Here is a 13,333-nt window from a genome sequence, read left to right as displayed (position 1 = left end):
CGGTGTCACGGGGAGCTCCCAGCTGGGGGTCACTGCGGGGCCCCCCCTGTACAAGGTCCCGGGGAGCACCATAGCCCCACACAGGTCCCATTTGCCAGCACAGCATCCCTGAGCTGCGGCAGGCAACGGGAATGATGCTCCGGCGCATGCTTTGCCTTGCCGTGGCTGCTGTTGCTCCCTGCAGCTGGTCCCCTTCTCACGGGGGATGCCGGGGGTGCTGGGTCCCTGCCAGGACCCCGACCGGCTGCGTGCCAAGCAGCATGGGCAGCTCTCACTTGGCACAGAGAGGGAAAGCGAGCACCCGGGGAGCACGAGCGCAGCCGGCAGCCTGAGGAAGAAGAGCAAGAGCATGGGGAGGCAGGCGGGATGGCAGGGCAGACCGCGTAGCTGAGCCGCAGCGAGCGGGAGCGGGAATGCGAGGCTGAGCAAGCGAGGGAGAGGGAGCAGAAATCTGTTGCCCAGGATGTGTGCTTCGCTGTCAGCCGGCTCTGATTAACGGGCTGCCTTCCAGCTCCGCGCCGGCTGCGTTCCTGGCAGGAGCGGAGCCCCCCGGCTTCCTGCCGTAGGAGTGGCTCGCTGAAAGGTTACATTTGCACAATGTGCCGCTGGAAAAGCGGTGCCAGAGGTTGCAGGCGGGGGAGCCGGGCAAGCGGGCGAGCAGGCAGCTCCGCTCTGCTCTGCTCTGCTCTGCCTGTGTAATGGAAAAAACCCTCTGGGGGACGCGCAGGAAAATATCAAGTTACGCTCCCCCAGCACAGCAGAGCTGGGCCCGGCCGGCCCTGGATGGGGGGAACGAGGGTAAGGGATGGGGAGTGATGGTGGTGTACACCCCCAGACCCTGAGCACCGCTCCAGATCAGCCCCAATGCTGGGAAAAACAGGGCTCTGCCCATGCAACCCCATCACCATGGGCTGCAGGGCAGTGAAACCCTCCTTCATGATGCTGGGTTCCCAGGCAAGGTTTTGCCCTTGCCATAATCAGGATCCTGTGTCTCTGCTGCTTGGTGGGGAAAATCGAGGTTGCTGAGGGGAAATTTCCAAATCTGGCAAGGAATAATTTCCTTCGATGGAGATTCAGTCCACACCACTGTGATTTATAGGCCTTGACACAGCCACAACTACATCCACACACATGCACACATCTCATCCCCCACTTTCCCAGCCCCGCTACCCCATAACTTTTGGTCTGGAAGTATTATTTTAGTGTCTGGAAAGTCCAGCCCCTTGTGGGATCGATGAGCCCACCATAGCTGCTCTCTGCTCCACAGCATCCCCTAAAAACCTCTGCTCACCTCCTCCATCATCCCTCTTGCACCAAAGTAGTCTCCTTCCGAGTGGCTTGACATCCTCCAGGGCAAAGCCCTTCCTCCCTCCCTGCACAAGACCCTTCCTTTCACTTCTCATCTTTTTATTGCAACTCAACCTAGTCACCTTTTTGCCCCCCAGCTGAAGAGGAAGGGATCAGGGCAGCAGAGGCAGCACCCACCCTCACTCCAGGGTGCTGGCGCCAGCTTGCTCTGCTTTCCAGGAGCCAACATTTTCCTTTTTGTCTCCTTTGTTTCCTTGGTTTCAAGGTTTTTCTTCCTCGTTGAGACCCTAATTAAAAAAAACCCCAACAAGTAGGGAGGCTTCCCAGATTTCAGGCACTTGGAGGGGGACCATAGATGCCCCTGCAGACTCTCCCTCCCTGGGCATGGGACTCAATGGTCTTGCCCTGGTTCCTTGGGTTTGCCCCACAGCTTTCAAATCTCACTCTCCCCCTGTGCCAGGGCCAGCCAGAGTCCAAACTCCACAAGGTCCCTCTGCTTAGCACCCCCCAGCCCTGGTCCCCACCACGCTAGAGTGCAAGTCCTCCCCCTCCCTTGTACCCGGCTTCCCTCTGTGTCTTGTTTTCATTAGGATTTGGAGATAAGCTTCCAAATAAAGGCAGTGTTTTCAACCACTTCATCTTATCAACCAGCATCCAACTACCATCCACCCAGTGGGGCTTGGAAGATGCTCCAAGGGAAAAGGAGACCCAAATGCCCAGACCTCTCCTCTAAGATGCAAACCAGCCCCACAGCCTACAGCATGGCTCCAGAGGGCACCAGCGGCTCTAAGTTATTATTTCTACCTTTAATGGCCCCTGCCCAGGGACAGCAGTGGTAATGCAACCACATGCATGAATACAACCCAAGGACCAGCTCAATGCACCTGGATTTTATTCCTAGTTCTGCCGCTGGCCTGGCGATGACCTTCAGCAAGTTGTTTCCCTACCCTGTGCCTGTGTTTCCACTTGCTCTCCCACCACCAGCCCTTTCTAAACCCAGTGATGGTCTGCCCGGCGAGATACTCCCCAGCCTGAGAAGACTCCATCCGACTTCACATCACACCCCCCACAAAAGGTGTGCAAACAGCAGCAGCTCTGAGCATCAGTGGGTCCTGCATCCTCCAAGTGCTCTCCAGAGCCCCCGCTGCCAAGTCCCCTTCCCTGCCAAGCTCCCTCCCTGCTGGGCCGTTCTGTGGCTTGTTTTTAGGGCGTGCGTGCAAAGGCCTGAATATACGAACCAGCTGCTGGTGGCTTCCAGACCCCAAGCTGCTCTGGGGAAAATCAGCTCCTTGCAGGAGCTTTACCATGGGGGCGTCCCCTGGGATAGGGCTGGAAAGTCTCGCTCTCTTCCTCCAAGTCTTGGGGACCATGGCAGGGGAAGAAGTCCTCCGAGGAGAAGCAGGTGGGAGTAACACCAATGGTGGCAGCAAACTTGCCACCCTAAGCATCCAGTTGCTTGGAGGCAGCAAACCAACCCAAACACCCCAGATAAGCCCTACGACTGTTGCCCAGTGAGCCCCTGTTAAAGTTCTGGCCTATCAGAGACCATTAATGGCAGTGGAGGAGCACTTCTACCTGGATGGAACGGAGAGGAACACAAATAGCAGCCACTCCTACCCCTTGCTGGCAGGATCTCGGTGCACGGGAGGCAGATGCTGACCCAGGGTGTGGGCAGGGAAGGCAGGAGGCGATGCGTGAGAGCCTGGGCACAGTGCCCCTCTCACGCTGCAGCCCTGCTGAGCTCCCTCCCTACACACAGCAGAAGGTAGAGGGTGCTGGGTGGTGGCTGGGGGGCAGCGTGGCGGGCATGTACCCCTCCCCATCCCAAGGGAGGATGGTGGTGGTGCAGCCTTGCAGTAAATCCAGCCCTGGGAGCATTGCAGGAACCTGTGACCAGGGACAGCAGGGGCAACCGTGTCCCATGTTAAGTGCCTCCAGTGCAGAGCAGATGATTAGAAAAGCCTGGCTCCCAGAAACCTCCACTGCCAGCCCCGTTGCCAGAACATGCACAGAACCCCAATGCCAAAGCATGGCCAGGACACCCAGCTCTTTGGGGAATCAGATCTGGCCATAGCACTCACCATCTACAGATGCGGGCAACATGGTGGCTTTAGGGAGCAAGGATGTCACACCAGGAACTGCTGGGTCCTCTGGCCTCTGTCCTGCACCTGCTGCCTTCCTTGAGCCAGAGCATGTCTCAAAGATGAGGTTGTTTCCTGTCCTTTTCCCGCAACAAGGTCCCCAACCATACTGAAAAACCTCGAGTCCTCCAAGCCCTCACTTGTGGACAGTAGAGATCTGGCTGATTGCATGAGGCTGGCTTTTTTCCTCCTTTCCAGCTGTTAAATTGCATTATAGACAGTTAAAAATACATCGCATACTTTCCTAATGTGACTTTTCTGTGGTAAGCAAGCAGCACGGCTGCCACCGAGATGTTGGAGGGCACAGGGAGAGCCGCTCGCCTGCGCCCATGGATGCCCAAGCAAGAGGCTCTGCTGGCTTGAGAACATGTGGCCCCAGATTTGGGTCCCACCGAGGGGAATCGCATGGCCCTGTGGCAGCTTTGGCCTCAGCAGACTGACTCAATGGCTCACTGTCTCTTGCCTCAGTTTCCCCACTTGTAAAAGCATTTGTGGTCCATCCTCTGTGATGAGATCTCACATTAACCAAAACTTGGCATCCTTTGTCAGGCTTTACAGGAAAAGGGTCCTTCACACAGGGATCAGAGGTTAATACAAGTCCAGGGTTGAGCCAGAAGTGATCTGTTAATAGCGTTATAACGAAGAAGCCGAATTCCTGAGCGTGACTGGAACTAGCTGCATGGCAACCCATGGGAATGCTGGCAGACACAGCATGGCCAGAGCCTGTAGCGGGCATGGGGCAGTGCAGAGGCAGCCCAGCTCACTCGAGGCAGCAGCATTGCTGCAAGCCACGGGTGAGCTTGGATGAGTCTCCCGTTCTAGCAGCATGGCAAGCTCTGCTGAGGTCTGGGGTGGGTGAGTGGGTGGAAAAAACATTTTTTGGTTTGCTAAAGTGCTGGAAGGAGCAACCTTGGTCCCCGAGGATGGCTCCTCTCATGGCTGGGAGACATCCGTGGTCTGGGAAGGTGAGGGGAGGGCAAAGGTGATCTCCCCTCAGCTCCTGGTGCTGGGAAGGGGGGTGCATCAGCCTCTTGCACCCCTACCAGGCTGCATCTAACCCAGACCAACCCCGACAGACAGCTCCTCAACCTCTCACAGGACCGATGCTGTGGCCTCAGCATGGGCCGGGGCAGCAGAGGGGAGTGCAGAACCCCCAAAGCCGTGGCACCCTGAACCCCAGCGAGGGGCTGGGCTGGGGAGGAGAGCCTGCAAGACGGTGCGGAAGGAGTTAAACCCCCAGCACTGCCAGCCCCCCCTCCTGCTTCTCTGCTAACTTTGGGAGGAAGGGAATAGCATAAAGGTAAGAGTGGAGGAAGGAGAGAGGAGACAGATGAGAGAAGGAGCGAGCAAGGAAGAGGGGGGGAGCGGGAGAGAGGAACAGACGGCAGAGAGGGAGAGCGTGGGGGGGAAGATGCTGACGCTTCTCCTCCATCTCGGCAAGAGGCAGATAGAGGGGAGCAAGGGGGGGGCGGGGGGGGGGGGGAAGGCAAAGACCAAGGGAACATGGGAGAGGGAGAAGGAAGGAGCCGGAGCGAGGGAGCATGTGTGAAAGTCGCAGTGAGAGAAGGGGCCTCTTTGATTCCCTGTGCCTCATACCAGACAGTGTCTAGACTGCAGCAATTATTGTCAGCTCAGAACACCCAGGCATTGCCATTTCAGCTGAAAGGGAGCTTAACAAAGAGCGAGGAAGAAAAAAAAATACCCTACCGGCAGAGAGCTGGTCTCCCCTCCAGCATGAGGGGCTCTTCGGAGGGCCCTCCATCGCCCTGAGCCCCCGGCGAGCCCCAGCCCCAGGTGCCCTCGTGGTGGGGGGGAGCAAAGTTTGCTGCGGAGCAAGGCAGCCATGGGGTGTGAGCAGTTCCTGGCCCGGCCGTGGGGTCCTTGGCTGGTTTTAGGGTGCAACCACCAGGCTCAGCTCTCCCTGCAAGTCCAGGTTATGGACCTCTGGGCAAAAGGTGCAGGGCTTGGGGAAAAATGCCCCCCAGGGAGGTCGGAGGTGGCCCAGCAAAGGGGCAGCTTCCCCAGTGGGCAGCATTCAGCCTGCTGCTCCCTGGAGCTGCTCCCCGGGGCCAACAGCAGACGATCAGACAGACAATTCTGCCTCACCGCTGAGCAGCGGGATGCACACGCCTCCTCCAAGCAGCAGGGATGCAAACCATAGAGCTGGGCACTGTCCCCCTGCTTGGCGACCCCAATGCACACCGCTCTGGCAGCTCTTCAACTCCCATGGGTTTCAGAAAATGATGCGAGGTCACTTGCGCAAAATCACAGGAATAAAAATCATCCCTCCCCTCCTCCATTTCGTCTCACCACCACCATTGGAGGAGTTACCATTTCCCCTCTCGGGCCCTTTGCCCTCCGAGGAGCTTTTGTGCCTGTGGAGGTCTGGCATGTGGCTGAGCCTCCTGAGAGGGAATTAACACCCAGAACTGGCCAAGAGACAGGAATTCCTGCTGTCCATTGGAAACACCTGCCCAATGCCCACCCTGGCTCTCTGGTGGGAGCCAGCTCCGAATACCTCAGAGGGGAGCAGGTCAGGAGGAGCTCTTGTATACCCTGTCTCCACCATGCCCATGGTTTTGGAGGTGGCAATGATCCCACCCCACTGCCCATGGGGCTGCCCTGTAGATGAGCCCCTTTGGGAGCATCCCTAGCTCCAGCGCTGTGCCACTTGTCTTCAAAATTGGGGTGCAATGAGCAGCATGGCCAAGTGACCTTCTCCGCTGCTGGATGGCACCAGGGACCATCACCATGGAGGCTTATGTCCAGTTTGTTGGGAAAGGCAGCCGATCACTCCAGACGCCGGAGTGCAGCTCAGGTTTAATTAGCACTTTTAATGCTTGGAAAGAAGGTACAAGGGAATACCCAGAGGGCTGGACATGTTTTCCTCACTAGCGATCTGGGCTGGTGACAGGGAGGCTCCCCAGCTCCAGCTTGCTCACCTGGGATGGGCTGACATTGCCCTGAGGTCTAAAATATGGCAAATACCCTTGGCAAGCCTCACTTAGACCTCTCAGAGCAGGGGCACCTCTGACAAAGGATTTTTTTTGTAGAAAACCCAAACAGTGGGCATGCTCTGCCAGCATGGGAAGCAGTCTGAGAGGTGCCCGACCCAATGCTAGCTCAGCTGAGCTGTTTGTCGCTGGCCCCTCTCTGCCTTTGGAGAACACTGCCCATTTTCTGGCCAGGTCTGGTCATGTCTGCTGAATCAAGTACATCTTCCCTTATGTACATGGCACCGATGTTACTGTGTGGATAAAAGCAGCCCCACTCAGGATCTGTCTGCTGTGGCAGACCAGTGGAGATGACAGCAGAAGTCCTGCAAAAGACCAGGATGACAAAATCTGCCTGGGCAGGGACTTGTCCCCTCATTTTACCTTGGCTAGCCGTAGCGTGTCTGTGGAGATGATGTAGCTTCCCAGTGCAGAGTTCTCCAGGCGAGAGTCAGAGAAGAAAGGTGCCAGCTCCGCCCATTGCTCACATCTCCCATCACCATCCCATTGCAGTGATACCCTCGGCTCCCAGCGCCATGATGCTGAGCTCCCTCGTGAGCCGTTGTAGCTGGCATTGCTTCTGCATCTCAGGGACAGGGTCTCCAGGTCTGCCAAAGCCCAGCACCAGGGGCTTGTAAGGCTTCCACTGTGGAGGACACTGAGCTTCCAGGAAGTGTGGGTGCTGCAGTGAAGTAAATACTTGATATGAGCAGTGGTAGGGCTTCACCTTGTGAGCTCGGGACAGCAAGTGTTTGACCTTCACAGGGAACTTTTGGCCAACCTGCCCTGACCCAGGGCTGTGCCACGAGGAGCCCAGACCTGTGACATGACTTATGGGCTTGGGGAAGTATTCCCCCCAAAATCTGCCAGCTGCAGGGCTGCAAAATGACCGCCCAGGGCTTTGTACTAGACCAGACAGCCACACGGTGCAGCAGGACTGCCACCGAGGCCTCTCCGCAGGTCTCCGATGCCAGACTCCCAACGAAGCATGGTGAGGTGATGCAAGGAGACCTTGCTTTCTCCTCCACGATACCTTCAGCGTCCCGCCCTCAGGCAGCGTGGCCTGCCTTCCAGAGCAATCTGGGGAGCCCCAGCTCGCCACAGTATCCCTGAGACCCAGCCCCGCAGAGATGCAGGGTCCCACCAGCAGCCCCTGAGGCCACCAACATGTGCCCACCGTCAGGCTGCCCCAGGTCCCCTACTTCCCGCAGCCCTCTGAAATGGCCACGGTCCCAAGGAGAGGAGGTATCCGGGAAGCCACAACTGCCGCCTGTGTGTGGGAGCAGGTGGGTGGGAGGGAAACCGGCCGCATCCCGCTCCCCTGGCATGCAGCCCGGGGCACGGCCATGTGCCGGGAGAGGCTGGAGGCGGCCAGGGCGCGGGGCAGCTGGGGCGCTCGGGGCACTGCTGCCAGCCAGGCCTGGCACCGCGCTGCTCCTGTCCCCATCACCGCGCCGGGGCCACGCCGGGCAGCACGCGGGACTGCCCTGACCCCTGTGCTGTGCCACGACCCTCGCTTGCCTTCCCTCCCCTCTACAAAGCTGTTTGCAAATGCCAACTGCCTGTTTTCCAGTTCCTCCAGATTTACACCACCCCACCACCCCCCTTTCCTTCCTTTCTTCTTCCTGGGTTAAAAATAATCAAGTTTCTGGGAAGCAGCAACTCCTGCTGCGCCTGCCTCCGTGCACTCGCGCCCCGGAGAATAGCTCAGCTCTCGGCTCTCGGCTCCGGCCCCTCCTCGCTGCTCTCTCCTTCCTCCTCCCCACCCCCTACAGGGATCTGACTAATATGCTTGGGCTCTGCTTGCCAGCTCAGCTGGAAAGGAATTTAACCATTGCTTGGCCTAGAGGGAAGAAGCGAAGAGCCCGGTCCTCCCCCCGCAGAGGAGCGACCCTTCCTCCATACCGCCGGACCCCTGGGCTGGGTCCCAGCCCGCCCACACTCCCTGGCGTGCTGGCCAGGGGGTGATGGAGGAGGAGGGACGTGCGGTGCTAGCACTGCACAGCGAGCGATGGTCCCAGCCCCGAGCCCCCCCCTGCGGGTGCAGGAACCCTCGTGGACTCCCTCGGAGGGGTCCTGCCTTCCCCTAGGCCAGGCAAGGGGGAAGGCAGTACCCCATGTGCTGTGATGGCCGTGGCTCGGCTCATGGGAGCTCCTCATCCAGCCACGGATGTTCCCCAGGCACCCACCCCTCAGCCTGCAACTCACCACAGGCCTCGGTGCCAGTCAAGGGTGGGAGCTGGGGTCCCACGTGAAGCTGCTTAGGGATCACAGTGGGACCAGCTCCCGGGTGCGGGGAGCTGTGGCTCAGCCCTGCTGCGGTGCAGCTCTGGCAGGAGCTGGCAGCCCTCTGCCGAGTGCCGGGACTCAGCCTCTGCTTCAGTACAGTGGGTAGGAAGCAGCGAGCAAAGGCAGTGTCACACCTGGGTAAAAACCATGCGGGGCCTGAGGCTAAACCCTGGTGCTAAAAAAGCTGGTGTTTGTGCAGACCATCTCCGCTCTCCCCTCTTGCCAGCGAGGCTCTGAGCACAAGCAGATTTAGCAGCACATGACAGGGAGCAATGTCTCTGCTTACAGCAGGACAAGCAAAGCACAAAGCCTTCACCAAGGTTATCCCAGAAAGTCTGTGGCAGAGGTAATAGCTGACACCCCCTCCACCCCAAGGCTCCAGCTTCCTGGTGTATTGCAGCATCTCCCTCCCCTGCCAAAACCTCCCCCTGAAGTCTCCTGGCCATTCCAGAAGGACTTCAAGGCCAGAAATCCCATGCCCAGCACCCCAGTGCTGAGCTGAGCCAAGGGCCGCCAGCTCAGCTGCTGTTAACCCCCCATGCTGGCTGGCTCAGCCTGGCTGCTGCAGTGCCGGGGCACAAACTGTCCCAGAGGAGGACGCTACCTTTCCTGGAGTCTGCTGCTGGGTGAGCTGTAAGCACAGCCCTGCCGGAGATGGGGCTGGGGAGGAGGAAAGGGCACTGGGTAAGAAGCAGGGACCCAGACAGCCCAGGCTGGGATGCTCTGTAGAGTGGGGTCCAGCATATGCCAGGGGAGGGAGGTTACGCTGGCAAGAAGGAATCTGAAAGAGGAAGATGTCTCCTCTCCAAATCCTCCTTTAAATGGCAATTCTGCTGTAAAATAGGGTAGGATGGAGCTCAGTGTTTGTTTTTGCTGCAGGACCTGAGCGCGGCTCAGTCTGGGACTGCAGAGTCAGGCTGGGCTCCTCACTGGCACAGCCCTGCAGGAGCAGCACTTTCCGCAGCCCCAGCTCAGCTCTTTGCAAACATCCCTGCAGAGCCATTGCTCACTGCAGGGCTCAGGACACCAGAGAGGAGGGGAATAAGCTCCCACCTCGGCTTTCTGCCCTGGCTGCTGGGGCACAAGGCAGCAGGATGGATATGTGGGGGACCTGTGAGCCCCTCTGATGCACAGCCAGAGCCCCTGTGGCCCCATGTGGCTGACGGTCAGGGGATGAAGAAAGTGATGGGAGGACACAGGAGCCAGAGGTGAGCAAGGACACTCCCATTTGCTCCCCCATGCTAAATTCCCTGGTGTCTTGGGAGCTCCCCCCAGCCCTGCCTGTCCTGCAGGCCTCGCAGCAACCTCAGCAGCCAGGAAATGCTGGCAGGAGCAAAAGGGATTGAGAAACAGTAGGCAGCAGGATGAAACATGAGCCAGCACAAGCAGGATGTGACTTGGGGGTGACAGGGACTGCCAGAGGGGTGTCACCAGGAAGCCATACCTGGTGCCTATCCTGTGCCCTCCCTCTCACGCTCCACACGGCCAAGCCCCAGCCCAGCCTCTGCTCCGCACACAAGTCACCAGGTCCTGTTTGTGTTTCACCACTTCAATTCTCTGTTAACAGCACAGCAATGCCTTCTCCCACCATCCACCACAGGGTTCTGCACTCCCGCCCTTCTCAGGGCTGTCACCCAGGGCTGTCGCTGCCACTGCAGTGCCCCAGCCCTCTCACCCCATCTGCATGGCAAACCTGATGTTCCCCAAGGTTTTTTCAGCACATACTGGATGGCAGTGGTGGGAGGTTTGGGGTGAAGGGGGTCTCAGACGTTGGCTAGACCTCTCCCTTGTCCTGCCTCAAATCAGCTGTTGTGGCACTGCAGGAAAGGAGAAAGGAGAGGATGAAGGAGAAGAAGAGAGGAAAAAACCCCAGCAGGAGTAGAAATCATTTTTTTCCCCATTAAACATCCAAAGCAGCTTTGCTTTGTTTTTCTGCCAGCTCCCCTGGCTGAGGCTGGCCGATCTCAAGGTGGCCCTTTCCATGGGTGCTGTCTTCCCTGCAGCTCCCGTCTCCTTGTCCCTCACCTGCCTGTCCCCTCTGTGTGCTGTTGTCTCCAATGGGGACTCCAGCACATTGTCACATTTCATAGCGCCAGCATGGCCAAGGAAAGCCAACTCAACAGCCACTCCTGCAAAATTTGCTGATTGGGAGGAAAGATCCAATGCCAGGCACAAGCCACAATTCCCAGTCTATTAAAAGGCAAGAAGGGATGAGCAAAGAACCCCCCTGCCACCCCAAAATGCATTAAAACCCAAAGACCCCAATAGGCAAGACTGGACACAGGCTTCCTATTTGAGTCTTCCAATTTTTGGTAAACCTACTGTTCCTCCACAACCAAGGAAACAAAATCACCCTCAGGTCTTAGAAAGATGAGAGTGACCAAGTGAGTAGAGCACAGCACAAGACCCCATACAGCCCCACAGCTGGTGCCTCCATGCCAGGGTTGGAACTGGCCATGGAAAGACACCCCGTGTTTTCTGGGCAATAGAGGCACTCCTGGATCATGGATGGAGGAGAAAGGTTTTGAACTCCCCGGCTTTGTGGCAGTTCACCCCATATGAACCCTGGCTTCGGCACACCCCGGTATGAGCACGGATGAGTTGGCATTGCACAGATCGCTCGAGCAAGGGGACCCATTTTACTCCCTCCAGCGAGGGGGTCAGGGTCTAGCTGAGGTCCTGGAGGTTCCCGGGGCCACCCCCTGCTGCTGCAGGGCATGGGACAGCTTTTCAGAAAGGGTATGTCCCCGGGGAGGGGGTGGGAGGTATCACTGCCCTCTCCTTTGCAGGGGAACAGCTCACACAAGTGTCACAAAAAGCCAGTGCTCAGCAAAGGGCTTTTGCTGGGTTAGTGTCCTTCCAGCCAAGGAGTTCAGCTCAGTTCCCAACGCCTACCTGCACCTGGGCTCACAAGCCATCCCTCCATGTGGGGAATTACTTGCCCCACATGGGGAAAAACAAAGCAACAAGGAGATGGATCCAGCAGTTGAATCCAGCTGCATCCTTTCTGTGGGGCAGGACAACAGGGAGATGTCAGCCTGCTGTGGGGCAGAGCCCAGGACACCCAACCCACTGCACCCCCTGGTAGATAAGGGCATCCCACATCCCCACAGAAAGACACATGATGGAAAAGACCCTGTTATGCAAACATCTCCAACCCTGGCCCACCAGGCAACAAAATCTCAAGGGCTCCAAGATGCTGCAGCTCTCCTTCTGCATATCTCCATGCAGACAGGTCAGCAAAGCACAAGGACGTGCTCCCAGGGGAGAGAAAGCACCAAAGCTTCAGAGGGAGAAATGGGGTATTGGAGTGCAGTTTAGCCTGACGGCCAGGAGATCCTTCCGGGATATGTCTCTGGACCCAGGAAGATGCAGGAGCAAACCACCACATCCCAGCAACTCTGTGAAATGTCATAGTCGCTCTCTGGGTGATGCAGTATCTCCAAGGTAGGGAAAAACCTTTCTCCTCCATCCATGATCCAGGAGTGCCTCTATTGCCCAGAAAACACGGGGTGTCTTTCCATGGCCAGTTCCAACCCTGGCATGGAGGCACCAGCTGTGGGGCTGTATGGGGTCTTGTGCTGTGCTCTACTCACTTGGTCACTCTCATCTTTCTAAGACCTGAGGGTGATTTTGTTTCCTTGGTTGTGGAGGAACAGTAGGTTTACCAAAAATTGGAAGACTCAAAAAGGCTGAATCATCCTGAAACTCAGAATGAAGTTGAAAAATTGTTTGGAATGAAAAAAAGAAATAATCTGTTTTGGGCAGGGGGAAGGCTCTGAGGATGTCAAACCATCTTCTTCCATCACTCGCACAATGAAATGTTGTATTTGAACATTATTTAAAAGAATCTTTTTGACTTTATCATTCTAACAAATCTACTTTTTTCAGTTCAAAAAATCATAATGTAAAATAAGAGATCTAATTAAAATTAGGTAACCCCCAAACATAACAAAACATAAACTTTTCAGGCCAAACCAAATATCCTGGCTTTACCTAAAACAACTGCTTCCACTGGTATGGGGTATTTTGTGGGTTCTTTTTTTTGTTTTCTTTTTCTTTTCCATTTTGCCAGAAATCGCCTCCTAAATCTCTGTTCTGGGTTGACACAGTCCAATTCCCACACACAAGACATTTCCTTTGGGCATCAAGCAACACTCCTCATTCATTTTCCCAGCAACATCGTACTTCATCAGTGGACCAGACCCACTGGAGTAACCATCTTCTCCAAGAAGGTTGAACACACTGGTTCACCTTGCTCGCAGACCTCTAAGCCTGCCCTGTGCAACCTTCACAGGACCCTCACCCAACCTCAAAACCCTCGTTATTGAAGGATACTTAAGCCTCCTTAATAATAACTCAACAACCCAACAACCACGTCTGCTCTTACAGTGGAGGAACCTCCTCTGGGGAGGGGAAACAGTGTCTTTTCTCAAGAGACCTGCTTTCCAGCCGAACCTGATCCAGCCCAACCTGATTCAACCCAACCTTCTCCTTGCCACCACCCACAGCCCCAACCTCCATCCACTGCTACCCAGACCAAATGGCATCATGTCCAAGTCCAAGTTCACCATACAGCCACGGCTAAGAAGAGGGTTTTAC

The 13,333-nt window shown here is 56.7% G+C and overlaps 1 protein-coding gene across 1 annotated transcript in view; it reads right to left on the bottom strand.

The window, feature by feature from the left end:
- Positions 1 to 13,333, bottom strand: part of LOC130154776 (uncharacterized) — a 126,510-nt gene that overhangs the window by 7,356 nt on the left and 105,821 nt on the right. The window contains exon 3 of the mRNA XM_056351226.1: positions 6,827 to 7,124. Coding sequence (XP_056207201.1) covers positions 6,827 to 7,124 — 298 coding nt within the window. The remainder of the gene's footprint in view (positions 1 to 6,826; positions 7,125 to 13,333) is intronic.

This window comes from Falco biarmicus, chromosome 9 (assembly GCF_023638135.1).
Source record: "Falco biarmicus isolate bFalBia1 chromosome 9, bFalBia1.pri, whole genome shotgun sequence".
Taxonomy (NCBI): Eukaryota; Metazoa; Chordata; class Aves; order Falconiformes; family Falconidae; genus Falco; species Falco biarmicus.
This window is presented reverse-complemented; position numbering and strand designations above follow the sequence as displayed.